The 17,835-nt window shown below is 41.4% G+C and overlaps 2 protein-coding genes across 9 annotated transcripts in view; one reads left to right on the top strand and one right to left on the bottom strand.

Moving 5' to 3' along the window:
• The first annotated feature begins 2,122 nt into the window (after positions 1-2,122).
• On the top strand, positions 2,123-5,156 carry rpl8 (ribosomal protein L8). Its single transcript, XM_087803812.1, has 6 exons — positions 2,123-2,211; positions 2,645-2,788; positions 2,864-3,005; positions 4,373-4,591; positions 4,662-4,777; positions 4,902-5,156. The coding sequence occupies exons 2-6, from the start codon at positions 2,651-2,653 to the stop codon at positions 5,058-5,060; spliced, it is 774 nt and encodes a 257-aa protein (XP_087659938.1). The 5' UTR covers positions 2,123-2,211; positions 2,645-2,650; the 3' UTR covers positions 5,061-5,156.
• Positions 5,157-6,577: 1,421 nt separating this feature from the next.
• The window catches only part of usp9 (ubiquitin specific peptidase 9), a 38,315-nt gene continuing 27,057 nt past the window's right edge, over positions 6,578-17,835 (bottom strand). For 3 of the 8 annotated variants that reach the window (XM_087804425.1, XM_087804423.1, XM_087804429.1), the window contains 13 exons: positions 17,066-17,207; positions 16,236-16,992; positions 15,085-15,208; positions 14,688-14,913; positions 13,541-13,670; positions 13,279-13,464; positions 12,756-12,976; positions 12,588-12,676; positions 11,255-11,411; positions 10,982-11,194; positions 10,727-10,756; positions 9,447-9,545; positions 6,578-8,438 (listed from right to left, as the gene is read on the bottom strand). In XM_087804425.1, coding sequence (XP_087660551.1) covers positions 8,193-8,438; positions 9,447-9,545; positions 10,727-10,756; positions 10,982-11,194; positions 11,255-11,411; positions 12,588-12,676; positions 12,756-12,976; positions 13,279-13,464; positions 13,541-13,670; positions 14,688-14,913; positions 15,085-15,208; positions 16,236-16,992; positions 17,066-17,207 — 2,620 coding nt within the window. In that variant the 3' untranslated portion in view covers positions 6,578-8,192. The remainder of the gene's footprint in view (positions 8,439-9,446; positions 9,546-10,726; positions 10,757-10,981; positions 11,195-11,254; positions 11,412-12,587; positions 12,677-12,755; positions 12,977-13,278; positions 13,465-13,540; positions 13,671-14,687; positions 14,914-15,084; positions 15,209-16,235; positions 16,993-17,065; positions 17,208-17,835) is intronic. The other 5 variants (XM_087804426.1, XM_087804430.1, XM_087804428.1 and 2 more) reach the window with 3 other exon arrangements.

Here is a 17,835-nt window from a genome sequence, read left to right as displayed (position 1 = left end):
GAACCCTACACTAGATAAGACTTTCTATCTAGGATCCAGACGAAGCAAGGAGGCCCACGCTTTCCCTCCGAGGCGTCCACAGGTCAACACAGAAACACAATCTGTCCCTCTGGGTCTGAAACTGGCCTTTTTCCAGTTGTACATGCAAGGAAAACATCTCACTAGGATGGTGTTCTTTCAACGTGTACTCTCTCCCACAAAACTACTTTATTTCTAGTAACTTTTTTAGTGCCTAATAGATCGATCATCATCTATTTTCTATCTATGCCAAGGCCCATAGAAGAAGTATTTTCTCTCACCATAGAACTGTGTAGAATAATCTTTTGCAACAGAAAACTGTGTGGATGTGTTTGGTTCTTCTTGGATCACCTATAACAAATGTAACTTTAGGTGTTTGAAACGCTGTAGGGTCCGGCGCGCAAGATGGAGCAGACGCTCTCGATAAAAATCATTTATCATTAAATATTACAAAGAGGTTTATCAGTGACTTTCATCTTGGACTGCGTCGCTTTTTTTGGTAAACTTGGACGCCTTTGTACTTGTTTGTCACGTTCATGTTTGTGTTTCTCTTAAATACCAGATCCCACAGTTGAAAAATGACAGTCCGAGGCTTAAGGTTCTTATGGGGGGACGTGGGGGAGGGGGTTCTGGAACCAGGGGACACCCTGGGCAGGACGCCAGTCTATATCAGGGCACACAAAGATATACAACCATTCACAGACACACTCATACCTACGGACAGTATACTCAAGTTCCCAATAAACCTCTGTATGTTTTTGGACTGTGGGAGGAAACCGGAGTGCCCGGAATAAACAGGGAGAAACTACAAACTTCAAACAGAAAGGTCACAAGTCGCACACACTTCCTCCCGACCTGGAAGCGAACCATCGACCTTCTTGCTGTGAGGTTATATATATATGTATATATGCATATATATTATTATTTCTTTTCCGATTTTAATGTAATCATAATATTATTATGTATGTATATAGTATCTTTTAGACAGACGAACCTCTCTATGTGTTTTACATAATAGAAAAAGAATTAACAAAAAAAGGTAATAAACATTTTTTCTTTTTCAATTTATTCAAAGTTTACTACATAATTGAATTTCAAAACTGTAATCAAACTTGAGAGAATGTCAACACCAGAGCTGCCGAAAAACAAGAGCAGATGAGATTCACATGACAGCGAGATAAGAGCTCAGGCTCAAAAAGAACCCACCCCCCATCCTAGCCACCAAAACCTCCCCCCTTCTCATCTATTCGTCTTTGGCCTTCTGTCCTGAGTACAGACCATATGTTGAAGGCATATTATCTCCAGGGAGGTAATTAGGAGAAAGGTCAGCTGTTAGAAGATACAAGTGGAAGAAGTGTTTTTGTAAACTATTGTAAAAAAAGGATTGTTTTTTTTATCTGGATCCTTGATTGAGACACTGAAGAAAGAACATTGCCATGATCTATATTTCCATTGGGTTTAGTCATGATCTATTCGTCACTATGTTCCACGTCTTTTGTCATTACAGGCATAAGCACAAGCCTTGACTAAAAATGTTGCCTAACTTGTTAAATACAAAACTGGGTGTGAGAAAACAATTAATTTTAGGGAACGTTTAATCTGGTTTCTGATTTTTTTTAAATTACAAACTACAGGTGGTAAATGACGCAGAAGAGATTTATCAAATGCTGTAGTTGCAGATTCACTTTTTGTCGAGTTTTTCTTTCGTTTCACTTCATCGAATGATCCACTACTCCAATACTTTAATTTGGCATCAGTATCTATAGCGTCATCTACAGGACGAAATGTCATCTGCTCTATAATATCAGAATCAGAAAACTTTTCATCACAATTTATAACTTTTATTTTATATTTATTATAAACACATTATGCTATAAAAGCGGCATATCAAAATTAAAAAGGGGAATTGAAAGTTTGGAAAAGTGTTTTAGAGTTTATAGGAAAAAAAGCCTTAATTTTATAAAGATGAGGTTGTATTAATCGAATTACATTTTCTTTTTTTTTTTTACTTGATTTAATCTTTTTTAAATTATGAATTACTATAATATGACCTCAGGTGATCGTCAAAAAAACATTTTCTTTCGTATCGTTTATGATCTTGACTACATTTCCCATCGACCCCTTCGACCAGCTCACCGGAAGAAAATCTCCGTCTTTGCCCTCTAACTTCCTCTTTCCGTCATCGGAGTTTAGGTAAGACAGCTTGGTTCCGATTCCTCCACTGAATCTGTCCTTAAATCGTACTTAAATTAACCCATCCGTGACAAATAAACACATTTAAACGCTCAGAAAAATCCCACAAGCAACACTCTCTGACTATTTCTTGTTGGAAGATGCATTTTGTCCAACTTTTTGTGGTCCTCTTAAAAAGTGGTGTCATGGCGGTGTACGGCAATGTGTAGACGCCGTAAGACCGGTATAGTCTCTTAAATGAACATGGTTTTGAAGACACGACCACGAAATGGGTTAAACTTGTAACTTCTTTAGTGACTAGTGAGTTAGTTAATTCTCGACACGTTATATTCTATGACACTTGTCACCCGGAGCTAATGCTAACTAGCTACCTAGCTAGCACACACGTCGCTCTTTGCTGACGTCGTTGAGACTAACGTGTCTTGTGTTCCAGTTCAGGATGGGACGTGTGATCAGGGGACAGAGAAAAGGCGCGGGCTCCGTGTTCAAGGCCCACGTCAAGCACAGGAAAGGTGCTGCTAAACTCCGGCACATTGACTTCGCTGAACGCCATGGTTACATCAAGGGGATCGTGAAGGTACCAGAGAGAGAATCCAGGATGGATTTGACTCTTGACTTGATGCTTTAATAAAGTTGTTTTTAATCTTTTAAGGACATCATCCACGACCCCGGCCGTGGTGCTCCCCTGGCCAAGGTGGCCTTCCGTGACCCGTATAGGTTCAAGAAGAGGACCGAGCTCTTCATCGCCGCCGAAGGCATCCACACCGGACAGTTCGTGTACTGCGGCAAGAAAGGTGAGATGATGGAAGTTACAAGCTTCTGTCGCCAGAGTTCTGCAGGTGGAACCAAGTGAAGGGACTCTAGCGAGGAGTGTAGCGCTTTTGAAAGATATAATCTTTGAAATGATCTATATATAGAACTTCAAAAACTCCATATTCATTCTAGGCTTGTCAAAATCCTAGCAATTGATACAAATACCAGCATTTTTGAACACGTTGATACTTTTCCATACTTTTATTCTTAAATAAAAAAACCCAGATTATTGGTTCTAAGAGTGGTTTTGATAACATTTGCTTTCTTCGGAACGTACAAATAAACGACAAGAACATCTATTCAGTGTGTTGACACACAAACTTAAACATCGATCTGCCTCAGATCTAGAGTATTTAGAAATTTGACTCCGACTGGTTTCATCAGAAAGACGAAGAGTCTTGCTTTCTCTCGAAATTGCAAAAACCTTTTGTTTTGGCAAGTTTCTTATTCAGTGTACGTACATGTGTTCTTGCTTTTATGAAACTTCTGTAAATTCTAGTTGGTTACTGAGAACCTCATTTCCTGAAGGAGATCCCCAGAGTATCTAATACTAGTCATGCCAGTTCTGCCAAGTACTTATGTATTTGGTACTTAAAACCAGCTGGTATTGTTGTATTTTTAGCATGTTGGTACCGAAGTATTGGTTCAGTTGAAAACCCTAGTATAGCAGTAGTATACTGTCTAACACCAAATATGAGTGATGTCTTCATTCTTGAGGCTCAATCCATCCTCAGTCAATTTTAAGTGGAAGTTCTGGTATCATCGTTGACGTGGAGAACATCTGGTATCTTGAACACATATATATATTGTTCACAATATTACCACCAACATTAATATTTATTGATGAACTGTACAGCGAGACTGGATGTGGCCTCCAGGACTTGAGTTTGACATTTGTTATCTACTACATGCGTGTTTTAAAATGAGCGTTTTACTTTGAAAAACTGTGTTTTGAAGTCTTTCTAGCAGTTTGTCTCCTTGAAACTATAGTTTGTTTTCCTCACTATGAGTTGTTTCTCTCTTGGTTTGATGGTTGAATCCATGTTTTTTATTTGTGCCTAAACATCTTTTATCGTAATGTTCTGTGATCCGCTTGTTGGATTTCTTGTCTTTTAAAAAAGCTGGTTTTGAAGAAACAAAAGTTTACAATTCTTGAAAGAATCCATTTGTAACTTTAACATAAAAAAACCCCAAGATGCACTGGAAAGAATACTTCTATTTTGTAACTGTTTAAATTATCTTAAGAGGTATCTGATACCATTCATCAGGTAAATGAGGAAGATATTGTAGACTAAGAACAACTGGTTGAATAAAAGTTTCTAAAGAAACCGAACCTTCGTCTCTGCAGCTCAGCTGAACATCGGCAACGTCCTGCCCGTCGGCGCCATGCCTGAGGGAACCATCATCTGCTGCGTGGAGGAGAAGCCCGGCGACCGAGGCAAGCTGGCCCGGGCGTCAGGAAACTACGCCACCGTCATCTCCCACAACCCCGAGACCAAGAAATCCAGAGTCAAGCTTCCCTCCGGCTCCAAGAAGGTCATCTCCTCCGCCAACAGAGCCGTCGTCGGTAAGAGGGTCTCCTTCGGTCCGGCTCTAGCTCCTCTGTGGTCCAGATGAGTCATGATGTCTTGTCTCAGGTGTGGTCGCTGGCGGTGGACGTATCGACAAACCCATCCTGAAGGCCGGGCGTGCCTACCACAAGTACAAGGCCAAGAGGAACTGCTGGCCACGTGTGCGTGGTGTGGCCATGAACGTAAGTGGACTCTCAGGAGAACCTGGACCGGTCTTGACCGTGATCGTATGCTGGAGATACATGTGACTGAAGGTGTTGAATACAATATACATGGAGACACTAACCCCACGTCTCTCACCTGCAGCCCGTGGAGCATCCCTTCGGTGGAGGTAACCACCAGCATATCGGTAAACCGTCGACCATCAGGAGAGACGCGCCCGCCGGTCGTAAGGTCGGTCTCATCGCTGCCCGTCGTACGGGACGACTGCGTGGAACCAAGACCGTCCAGGAGAAGGAGAACTAATCTGACTGTCTTCATAATAAAAGTTGTTCCAAAAAACTCCAGATCATCGTCTCATCTGTGGAGAAATACTTTGATGGAAAGTATTTTTTTTAAAAAGACCTTGTTGTTGGAAACTTTGTTCTCTTTGACACGACGTCCACAAACTGATACATTTCAAAGTTCTTCTCTTCACTGGTTCTCACCAGACTGTTTAAATTATAACGTTAAACTCATGAAGACCTTTTTAAAAACCCAGAGTAGAAAATCCTTCATGAACTGTTGATCCAGTTTTGAACAGACCAGCAGTCATGGTCTCGCTGGTGCAAACATGCACTTGTGTTTTTGAATAGTTACATTTTTACTCCACCTAATGTGATGTCATCTTTAAACTTTATATTAACAATTAAAATAACATGCATTAATACTTGAATTACACAAAACTGCCTTTAGAGATGAACAGGTCAATGAAAATGTTCATGTTCCAGTTAATACTTTTAATTTGACAGTATAATAGTTTTATGAAGAGAAAATACCTCTTCAAAGTGAATTAATTCCAGACAAAAACTCAAAAGTGGCTTCTTTACTTAAAACAAGGTATGTTTTCTTTCACTAAGTTAAGGTAAAACTTAATCAATTATTTTGTAATTTGTCACTTCACTTTAAACTTCTATTTACTAAACCACTGAACCCCAGACCCTGGTTTGGAGGACATTTGTTATCAGGTGAAAAAAATTGAAAAAACTTGTTTTATTTGGAAGATGGAATTTTCTATCAAGTTACATTAACCCTTATGTTGACTATGGGTCAAAGTGACCCAGTGGCCTGAAAACAAATGTGTTTGTGTTTCACCCCTTCTGTTGTCTCTGGGTCAAAGTGGCCCGAAAACAAATGTGTTTGTCGTATCCCCTGTGTTGTCTCTGGGTCACTTTGACTCAGTGGCCTGAAAACAAATGCGTTTGTTGTACCCCTTGTGTTGTCTCTGGGTCACTTTGACTCAGTGGCCTGAAAACAAATGTTTGTCATATCCCTTGTGTTGTCTCTGGGTAAGAGTGACCGAGTGGCCTGAAAACAAATGCGTTTGTTGTACCCCGTGTGTCGTCTCTGGGTCACTTTGACTCAGTGGCCTGAAAACAAATGCGTTTGTTGTACCCCTTGTGTTGTCTCTGGGTAAAAGTGACCCAGTGGCCTGAAAACAAATGTGTTTGTCGTATCCCTTGTGTTGTCCCTGATTTAAGGTGAGCGACCTCCATCACTGCATATGTATTTATGGAAGCCAGGGAAGTCGTTCACCTTGACCCAGAGACAACACAACGAATACCATGAGACTTTTTTTTATACATCAAGACCAATGTTTCAGTCAAGTTTACTCAAAAAATTACTGAAACAAACTCAATGATCGTGTTTGTACGGTCTAAGAATATAACACCGACGTTAAACCAGTGCAAAAAAGTTTAGTCTATACATATTCTATTAGTTTGTATTAACATGAAGATACATTTTTAAAAATCCAACATGTTGCTGAAAAACCACACGCCAGACAAGATTCCATGTTCTTTATTTGCTAAGGGCGCAACGCTTTTTTTGTTATATTTCTGTGCACAAAAAAACCTCACAAAGTGAAAGTCCACATCGCGACTGCAGCTCCAGAATTCAACGTCACACCATGGCCAAAACAAAAGTCGGCAAAAAACAGGGCGCAAGAACTCTGTACAGTCAATATCTTCTTTAAAAATAACAACAAGGACAAAAATGTTCCTCTTAAATCAAATTCTATTTTTTTTTTGTGAAATACAACAAAATAAATTCTATAAAATAAGAGCAAAAATATTTAAATATAATACGGTGGGCAGAATATTTTCATTTGCAGGAGTATTTGGTTTGTTTTAGGCAAAAAAAAAGAAAAATACACACGTTCAAGTTACCAATTAAATACAGTATTTACTGATGTTTGACTCCTACAGAGGTGGACTAGACCAGATGCTGCAGGGGGAGGGGGGGGGATCAGATCCAGAGGCTCAAGGGCACTCGGGAAGTAATCTCTAGTGAAGCGATGACACCAGAAGGAGGCGCAGCAATCCTGTTGCATACGGTTTCAGCTTTTCCTGGGACCCCCGTCGATGCAAGAGCCGTCTGACCCACCGTAAAGAAAACAAAAACAAACAAACGAAAAAAAAAAAAAAAAAAAAAAAACTGCCCGATAAAGTGAAGTCTGAGGATAAATATGGAAAAAAAGCCACTTATTCTTACATCGCCTCGAAATATTGCCCGTCGATCAACTGAAGAGATGTGTCTTGAGAAGGCGCTCCTGTGGGGGGGGCGGCGGAGGGGGGAGGGAGGGAGGGAGGGAAGCCATGCTAAATGTTACAGCTTGTTAACTAGAGCTTCGGAAAAGAAACGAGGATCTGAACAACCTGGGGGGGGGGGCGAGGGGGAGAAGGTGGGTTCCGGGGGGTCGGGGGGGCAAAAGAATTAAAGGCAATGAGTCTCAGAACAATGTTTTCACATCAATCACCGTAAAAGTCCAGCCAACCGTCTTCAATCTCACACTAAAACCGGCCACGGCGCGCGGGTCCGAAAAGCAGAGAAGGATTAATCAAAGTGATGATGATGAGGATGAAGAAGAAGAAGAAGAACCTCCTACAGTTGAATGAGCGGAACTGCCTGATGTCGGAACAAACTGGGCTGCAGAACATGTGATAAAACAAAGAGGATTCTCGTCGTCTTAACAGTTTTTCTCGGGGGCGCTTTTTTTTTTTTTCATTTTATTTTTTTTTCTCATTATTTATAATAATTTTTTTCTTTTTTTCTTATTTACCATCGTCCCGGGAGCGAGCCCTGCGCGGCTGCTACTGCAGGACCAACAGTCAGTTGACAGACTATGTACACCGTTCCCGTCGTCAGCGCCGTCAGCTCTGGGTACATTTGTTTTTTTTTCTTTTTTTTTTTGCTCGTCCACTCTCGCTCTCTCTCGCCTCCGCCGACGGGCTCCTGTCATGTGATCGCCGCCGAGGAAGAGCAGGAGATGGAAGCGACCCGTGGAGAGGGAAAAGAAGAGGGGATGAGAGAAGGAGCGCAGGACGTCGGAGGCTCGAGGCACAGCAGTGGGAGGAGGGGTGGCGGTGGTTTGTGGTGGCGTAGAAGGGGGGGGCGGGGCTACTCCTTGGGCGGGGCCGGGGCCGGGGTGGAAGTCGGAGCGGGGGCCACCACCTCCTCTGTGCTGTCCCAGGTCTCTTGTGCTCGCGAGCCGCCGGGGCCAGGGGTGGGACCGGGGCCTGGCACGGGGGTCGTCTGTGTTGTGGGTCCGGGGGTCGGAGCGGAGGCGGGGCCGGGGCGCGGAGGGTTGTTCATGTGCTGGGCGGCGGGGCCCGTGTACGGCTGCCCGTGAGGATGGTTGTTCTGCTGGACGAGAGAGAGAAGGTTTTTTCTATTTCATTTACAATCAAACAAACCATTTTTGTGTTGCAGTTTAACTTCCGGCCACTAGATGGCAGCAGTCATTGCGTCCTGCCTGCTAAAGAAACTATGAAATCCTGCGAGATGACTGAGGACGAGAGGATACAGTCGACTCCAGCAGCTTTTAAAGCCGCTGTTTTAATATATTTGGTTTCAAAACAAATTGAAGCAGTCACGACTGAGGACGAGAGGATACAGTCGACTCCAGCAGTGTTTTAACATATTTGGTTTCAAAACAAATGAAAGCAGTCACAACTGAGGACGAGAGGATACAGTCGACTCCAGCAGCTTTTAAAGCAGCTGTTTCTAATGTATTTGGTTTCAAAACAAATGAAAGCAGTCACAACTGAGGACGAGAGGATACAGTCGACTCCAGCAGCTTTTAAAGCAGCTGTTTCTAATGTATTTGGTTTCAAAACAAATTAAAGCAGTCACAACTGAGGACGAGAGGATACAGTCGACTCCAGCAGCTTTTAAAGCCGCTGTTTTAACATATTTGGTTTCAAAACAAATGAAAGCAGTTACGACTGAGGACGAGAGGATACAGTCGAATCCAGCAGCTTTTAAAGCCGCTGTTTTAATATATTTGGTTTCAAAACAAATGAAGGCAATTACAACTGAGGACGAGAGGATACAGTTGACTCCAGCAGCTTTTAAAGCCTCTGTTTTAACATATTTGGTTTCAAAACAAATGAAAGCAGTTACAACTGAGGACGAGAGGATACAGTCGACTGTTTTAACATATTTGGTTTCAAAATAAATGAAAACAGTTACAACTTCGTCAAGAGTCATGTGGTCTGTAAATTCTGCAACACCAGAGTCAAGTACTCGACAATACTACAAATATATACTTGTTACTACAGTATCACTACATATCGTATTGTTGCGTCGTCATACTTATCGTATCTTCAACACACTCTCCCAGTAAAGATATTCACGGAGGTCTCGTCTCACCTGCTGAAACTGAGCAGTTCCAGGAGAATGTGGGTACAGAGACGTGTCCTCTGGGGGGGACGAGTCCTGGTCATCAGGGGCTTCCTGCTCGTCGGGCTCCTGGAGGACAAGACATCCATCATCACCCTCGTTTTCAGGGTCAAAGTCCAAGACCTATTGTTGCGTGAATAATTAACATTAACCTTCCTTGTCAAGCTCACGTTATCCTTATTTTAACTATTATTATTATAATTATTACTACCATTATCTTTTGAACATCTACATAAAAATATCACATTTTAAATTGAATGTTAGAAGTTAAACTGGGGCTGCACAATACTGGATTTGATAAGAACGCTTAATAAAATGTAAGAAAACAATAAATTAAATAAAGGAAAAAAATTAAGTGTCCAAATTCTATAGAAGTTGTTATTTATAACAATATAGTATCGGAATTAATTAATTTAACAACTGACATGCAGATATTAACTTTATTTCTTGAAATAAAAGTATAGATCATTATGTTTGATTCAATAAAACGATGTAAAGAATGTACATACATTGTGCGTTTACTATGCTATAAAATTAAACATAAAATCAAATACATTTATTTAAAAGACAGTCAATATATTGTTGTTGTTCCTACAGTATCACACTATATTGTATATTCGCCCCTGTATCATGATAAGTATGATAGTATCTGATTTTATACAATATAAAAGTAATGTTTTAGAAAGTTTTAATGTCACACTTTGCTTTGACGATGAATTAGCATCATAGTAATGTAGCGGCTAAGCTAATTAGCAATGTTAGCTGTATCATAATAAGTATGATATTATCTGAATTTTTACAAGCCACTATATAAAAGTAACGTTTCGGAAAGATTTTTTAACGCAACACTTGGCTTTGATGAAGCATTAGCATTATAGCAATATAGCAACTGAGCTAATTAGCAATGTTAGCTGCGTACTTTGAGTCCAACAACAGATATATTGTTTTAAAATAGCTTATTTTAGGTGTTAATGTGGTCAAAGAAATTCAAGAGAACCTCCAGAAATTCACAAAAACGCTGACACACAGTGAGACGTAAATGTGACATTATTAAGGGGTAATAAGTAAGATTTAAACTCTCACAAGTCCCGATGTTATTGCATGTTTTCGTGATACTGTGCAGCCCATTTATGCTCCACGGACAAACCGTGGTTAAGACGGTGGTGGTCATAATGTAATGGTCACAGAGTGCGTTGCATTTTGGGTGAGACTAGCTCCCGAGATCATGTTGTGGTGCCTGGAATACTGACCTTCCCTGGGCTTCCCTGAGTACACTTGAGCTGTGTGTGAAATATTACAGGAAAAGCGTGTCATTGGTTGGGTTTTCAACAAATTACTTTCAAGACAAGAAGATTACATTTGCATACAGCGCACAAGTCATACAGCTGGAGTTCAAACAGGGAAGTTTACTGACGTGTTTCGAGGCTGCATGATATCAGGGAAACATGTCGTCATGCTAGGTGGCGCCGCTAGACTCGAGAGAGAGAAAAAAAAGGTGTAGTTACCTCTTCGGGGCAGAGTTCGCAGGCCTTGGCGAGCGTCATGCGTGCGCTGTGCGAGCGCTCCAGGAAGTAGCCGTTGGAGGTCTCGTTGCTCTGGACCGGAGGAGACCAGTTGTTGTAGGTGTACTGGGGGTTCCCCGTGTAGGGCCGTCGCTCCAGCTCGTCGCCCAGCCACTCCACCGCCCACGTCCACTTGCGCTTCAGGTCGCCGTTACTCTGCGGATCGTGACCCGTGAGGACGAGAGACTCTTTAAAATGATGGCGTCGAGACGGTACCTGGAGGATCTGGTAGGCCACCGAGCAGTTGGTGAAGAGCGCCACCATGCACTTGATACACTGGTAGGCCCGCTTCTGGTAGTGGTTCTTTGAGCGCTGGATGGTATCGAACAAACCGTCTCTGTCGTCGGGGATTCCCTTCAGCACGTTGTGGATCCTGCAGGAGATCAAGAGTTACCATGTTAGAGTCTCATTTTGACACTGGAGGAGTTTTGATGCATTCAAGGACCCTCTGTGGCCCCCGGGACTCTGGACCCAAGTCCTCCTGTTGGCTACGTTTAGCATCTTCACGTGGATATAAAGGTTATTTGACTTAAAATAAAAGCTTTTAACGTCTAATCAATTCATAATAACCTAGGAAAATAAATGACAAAAAGCAGGTCTGTGTGGCCCTTAAATTATATTTCTGTGGCCCTCATTGAGCAGAAAGATTCAACAGATCATCCGTTTCTAAACACTAATAATTATAACTTGTACTTAGTGTAATCAAGTATTTGTGACTCACAAAATATACTTAAACATTAAAAAGTTTTTAGTTCTGATAAATATTTTTTAACTTGAGAATATTTAAGTGACAAGCGCCTGTGAGTCAAAGAAGGATCACTACATGCTACAAGTGTTTTTACATTTGTTTTGCTGTTAAGTAAGAAATGTAAATAAATTTGGGTCATTTTTTGATGGAATTTGGTGCAAAATAGTGCTTTTCTTTGTATTATAATCAAAACGATATGCCTTAGAACACGTGATGTGATGATCTAATTTGTACCAAGATGGGGGCCCCCAACTCGCAATCATAGAAATTGTTTACACCAAATAGAGGGCCGAAGAATATCAAAATCCTGGGCCACAAATGAGCCACGGCCCTCAAATTTGCCGCCTTAAAGGCTCATCATATGATTTCATGTTTACAGATTTTGAGTGAGATGACTCTACGCTACTTTGGCCTCCTCTGGTTTCCACATCACATTTGGCCCTGTTACAAACTCAATCACATGAGGGGCCACAACATTCAAACAATGCAAGCGACAGTCCAAACTGAATTTATATTTACAAAAAATGTATAAGAGGAAGTAGGTCTTTGTCTAATGTATTTATTATTTATTTATTAGGACTTATCTTAACTATCTTCATGTTTTCGTCTATATTCCCAAATAAATTTCAGTTTTAATATCATCTCAAGTCTCTGTATAACTCAAGACTTTAATAATCTCATTTCCTTTTCTTATCTTTATCTTTATAGGTCACGAAATTCCCATTAATCTGATTTAAGTCGACCATCCTGCGGGCCACATGACTTGATGGAGACAGTTGTAACCATAGGAACGGTGCCGACCTGTGAGTCTGCCACGAGTCCTCGATGAGAAGGATCTGTAGCAGCAAGTCCAGGTAAGGCCTCAGTTCGTAGGTGTAAGAGTAAGCGACCTGCAGACGACAAGAGGGTCTCGAGTCAGACGAGGGCGGGGGGTTTCTCTTTAGGAAGACCTCAATCTGACGGTCCTACCTGCCAGAGCAGCTCGCTGAGCACAGTGGAGGAGAACTGAGGGTTCTCCCAGCAGTTGAAGCGGACCAGCTTCACCGTCTCCTCGGAGTTGCTGCAGTCCTCGATGATCTTCTTCACGTAGCTGGTCCTGACGAAGAGGAGCTCCGCCACCACCTGCTGCAGCGGCATCACCGGGGCGGTGAGGTTGGGGTCGCCGTAGGGGTTCGGGAGCGGGGGGTTTCCTGAAGACGAGAGGGGGGGGGGAAATAGTTTGAAATAAACTTTTGTTCCACACTTCTTTTTTCTGGGCAAGAGTGGAGCAGGGAAGCCCTCAGCTCAGAGTCGTGCTGACGCAGCAGCGACACCAAGTGGCTGGTTTGTCAATCACAACGTCGTGAGCAAGGATGAGAATCATCATCAGGCTTCAGTGTCGCTTTCAAACATGTCCATAAAATATTTAAAACAATATTAGATCGAACTGGTTGAACGTCCAGATGTTTGAAAAATAACTTTTATGACTCGATCATGTGTCGCCTCCTCTCACCATTGATGGACGACTGCATGCGTGACGAGACGTCGCAGCAGCGGACCAGCTGAGAAACCACCGTGTAGAGTTTGCCCAGCTCGGCGTACTGGTACTTGATGGGAGGTCCGGGACCCTCGTCCAGAGCCACCATCATGAACGTGGCGGGGACGGTCAGCTTCAGCAGCTGCGTCTTCTCTGCCAAACCTGGGAGCAGAAGAACCATCAACATTTGTGAGTCCGAAGGTGACGTTGTGCGACAGGAGGGCCGACGGCTTCTTACCCAGGTTGGCGTACATGACGAAGAGGTTGAAGTACTGCTGCAGGTGACGGCCGTGTTCGGAAACCTCTCGTCTGAGCAAGTGGAGCACAGCTCTCAAAAGGTGGTCGCTGAGACTGAGGTTATCACAGCCCTGCAGGAGAACATCCGTCAGAGCAGCAGCGACCCATCGTCGTCTTTACACATCCATGTTGTTGTTTTTTTGCGAATAAGGACGTCAACGTTCACAGTGTTTTCTACATGTGTAATCAGGGGTTCTTAGCATTGTGTTACCAGTTTCTATCATATTCAATTGCAATTGCACAACATAACCACTAGAGGCTGAAGTCTCAATTCATACACTCAATCCCATTATATTAAAGCCCTTCCAGTATTTATCAGACAAAAACGTATTCTTGTAGACCAATTTCAAATACTAAATTATATCCTATAAGAGATAAATCACAGAACTTCATTTAAGTCTCAACGTCACATTGTCAACAGGAAACGATGTGACACAAATTTGGCGATATTTAAAACTTCACGATACAGGGGCAACAATATGATATATTGTGATACTGTAGGAACAAGGATATATTTGTAGTATTGTCTTGTACTTTACTCTGGTGTTGCAGAATTTACAGACCACATGACTCTTGAAGTCGTAACTGCTTTCATTTGTTTTAAAATCTGCTGGAGTTGAATGTATCCCCTTGTCCCCAGTCAGTGAATGTTGCATGTTAATTGTAAATAAAAACAATTAAATCCTATACACTTTATTAAAATATAAATCATAAAGAATGAAAATAATAATAACTTTTTTTTGTTTTAAAATACCGATAAAATTCTGTTGAATACTAATCCTGTATGGTGAAAAAGAAAAGAAAACGGCCTGTTGATATTTTCTCATGCCCCTAACCGTCTGCGTTTCCCCCCCAACTTAAAGTTATTATCTAAAGCTTTAATGCAATATTATAATATACAAGAACAGCAAAGAAAAATCCCAGCAATAAACGAGGAAACACCATCTTTTAAGAATTGTTCGTTACAGTGGTTTAAACGGTGATTCACGTTTACACTCATAATTGTTCCCGTGTACACATGTATACGTTGACGCCGCTAGTTTTCAAAGCATCAATTGTACTGCGGGTTGTCTTTCTACGACACGCACCTGTGCAGTGGTTCCAGGTGAGGCGGTGGGGGAGGGGCAGGGTCCGTCTTGCAGGGAGAAGTGAGCGATGAAGACGATGAGCTTGGAAAAGGCGCCTCTGACCTCGGCGCTCGGGCACTCGAGCAGGTACTCCGAGAAGCGGTTGGGGTATGCAAACAGGACGTTGTGTGCAAACCAATAGCGTACATTCTTACTGTGTCTCAGCAGGATGCAGAGGGCGTCGTACCTGCAGCCGCAACACACAAGGTAGACGCGAGTCAGCAAAAATAAAAATAAAATTTACGTCTATGGCTGTGTAAACGCATCTCTATTCATTCAGCTCCTTCTTTTTGAACATTAATCCACTTTTGTTCTCTAGTCCAACTGTTCCAAACCCCACAGAAGAAGAGGGACGTACCAGTCACTGGCAGGACCCCGTACTACTTTCTTTGTGTGAAAACCGGTGCTGAAGAGGAACCGAGCAGCCAGCTGAGCACTTATCATAGCAATCTCTTCCGCCTCGGGCAGAAGGTGTTCTTGTCCTGATAAGAGAGTCAAACATTAGTACAAGCCAAGTCTGATTTAAAAAAAAAAAAGTCAATTAAGTGCAAGAAACTATTTGAAAGCTAAGAAACTAACTCAAACTATTAATTCTTTCACACCCTTGAGCGCTCAGGAAATGATCATCCCGATTATTATTTTTAGATTTCCAGGGACAAGAAAAGACGTAATATTTTTAATGTCAGCTCCCAAAGTGGAGATAATAAAAGCTTTGAAGTCTGCAGCCATGAGAAAAGGACGGATCCTCAGTGAGTCCGTGAGCGGGTTTTAGATCCAGACTCTGGAGTTGAAGGAGCAAAATGTCCCATAAAAGTCGTATCTAAAAATATATGCTGAGGCTATGAGACAAACTGATACCGTTAATATTGACAACTAGTTAAAATGAACATCCTCAAGTGCAAACATTTAAGATTAGATCCATACTTGATAAAATAAGTACATTTATCGCTTAGTAATGTCTTGAGTTGTGTGGTGTAAACAAGAAGCAACACGCAGCAAATATTTTTTGCATATAAAAAAAATAGTTCCATTTGAACCACTACTTCTTTGTATACATTTACATTTTAAATATTTCTATAATCTATATTTCTGAATATGTATATATATTTACATTTCTATAATCCATATTTTTTCTGGGTTTCAGAATATTTAATTTATATTTATAAATATACATTTCTATATTTATTCAGTCAGCTGTTGTGTCCAATGGAAGTTTCCTAAGGGATGAAAAAATATCCATTTCATTTAAGTGCAAATTAACTGCATTATCATTTTATACACATTAGTTTGCTAGTAAAATAAATACTAGACTTGTATGTGTATGTAGATTGTACGTCATTCAATTAATATTAACTGTGGAAAATAAAGATATAAAAAAAGCTCCTAAAACTCAGACTTGTTCACAACCATATCCTCGAGAGATCATGTGCCAGCAGAAAAGATAATTCACAAACATTTTGTTCAAAGGCTGAAGTGAAACAATGATAAAGTGAGGATCCGTGTTCCTACCTGAAGGAGGGTTTAAATAGACACTGTTACAGGTCAGAAGTTTCTTAATGAACTGGAAATATTCCAGGCTGTATTGCATTCGGTTGTGCATGAATTGGACGTTCTGCTTGCGGACGCTGCACTCGATGACGGAGGGCATCTTGACCTGATGCGGCTTCGTGTTGGAGACAGTCAACTCTGATATATACTTGACCAGCTCGCTGTCCTTGTCTAACGAGTCCATGCGCTCGTAAAAGAGAATGTAGGCGTTCCACCAGCGCTTCTGTCTCCGGTACGACATCCTCTTCATCATGTGGTCGAACACCTCGCCCATGTACTCTCCGCCGAAGCACTGGTTCTTCATCTCCTCCTCGTCGTCCATCTTGCACTCGGTCACGTCACCGTCGTCGAACTTGTACCAGCGGTTCTTCTCGCCGTCGCCGCCGTTCCTCTGGATGATGTACGAGTAGTAGTGCCCCCCGCTGGCCTGTCCCGAGTGGACCAGCACTCCAACCAGACGGTACTTGGAGCTGCACGGGGGCGTCGGTTCCGAGGGCTCGTTCTGTTGGATGACCTGGTTCTCCGGGTTGACGTCGTCGCCCTCCAGCTTCGCCACGCCGGCTACAGTGTACGGCTCCATGTCCAGCTCGCGGGGGAACTCGAAGTAGTCGTTGAACTTGATGGCACATTCCCGCTCCCAGTCGTAGTCGAAGCGCTTGAGCTGGATGGCGAGGACCGGAGGAAGCTTCTTGATCAGCAGTCGCTTCACCGTGTCCACCTGAGAGAGACCAGGGAGTTAGTCTTCAGTGAACCTTCGGTCTTTCCATCCTCCTCCTCCACCTCTTCCTCACCTTCTTGTTACACTTCTCACAGTGGTAGGCGTTCGCTCCTTCTAACAAATCCCCCTTGACGTACTGCTCCATGGAGTCCAACAGGTTCTGGTGGTTTCTGATGTCCACGTTGAGTGCCGTAAACGACTCCTCACACTCGTATCTGGAATATTAAACGTGCGTTAAATCCTTGAGACAAAATCTCAGAGAAAGAGTATGAAGAAGTTTATCAGAGCCATCAGAATATTGAATGGTTTAATTAAACATTTCAAATGTTAGAATTTATATATTTTTTTAATTCATTATAAATATTGAATTAGAATATTTTAAAAAGGTTTTTTTTTTTAAATGCAGAGTTTGATATTTTAATTTAAAAAAATTCAACTTCATTATAAATCGATTTTTTTTATTTTGTAGCTTTTAAATTCAATCTAAAAATGTTATGCATGTGTATTTAACTGTAAATAAATGCATTATTGTTAGCACTATTGTATCAACATTTTTTATATTGAATTAAAAGAGTTAAAACATATTACATTTATATTGCATTTCATTTATTTTTAATTATTGGAATTAGTAAATCAAACTATGTGTAAAAAATATTTAATAATGATACCAACATTTGTAAATACATTTAAATGCATAGTAATAAAAAATTGTTAAAATTAGAACATTTATTTCTGAATTATTGGAACTAGAATACCAAACTCTCTTTGAGTTTCTTCATTTAATTAAATTCAACCTTTGAATATATACATTATTGACCTCAATAATTTAAAAAACATTAAAAA

This window comes from Callionymus lyra, chromosome 12 (assembly GCF_982586985.1).
Source record: "Callionymus lyra chromosome 12, fCalLyr1.hap1.1, whole genome shotgun sequence".
NCBI classification, from domain to species: Eukaryota; Metazoa; Chordata; class Actinopteri; order Syngnathiformes; family Callionymidae; genus Callionymus; species Callionymus lyra.
Note: the sequence above shows the minus strand (reverse complement) of the source record. Positions and strands in the feature narration are given on the sequence as shown.

Bases quoted from the DNA above. Each gene is read 5' to 3' on its own strand.
- rpl8 (XM_087803812.1), top strand. From the start codon at position 2,651: ATGGGACGTGTGATCAGGGGACAGAGAAAAGGCGCGGGCTCCGTGTTC. The intron at 2,789-2,863 runs GTACCAGAGAGA...TAATCTTTTAAG, and splicing joins ACATCAAGGGGATCGTGAAG to GACATCATCCACGACCCCGG. The intron at 4,592-4,661 runs GTAAGAGGGTCT...GTCTTGTCTCAG, and splicing joins CGCCAACAGAGCCGTCGTCG to GTGTGGTCGCTGGCGGTGGA.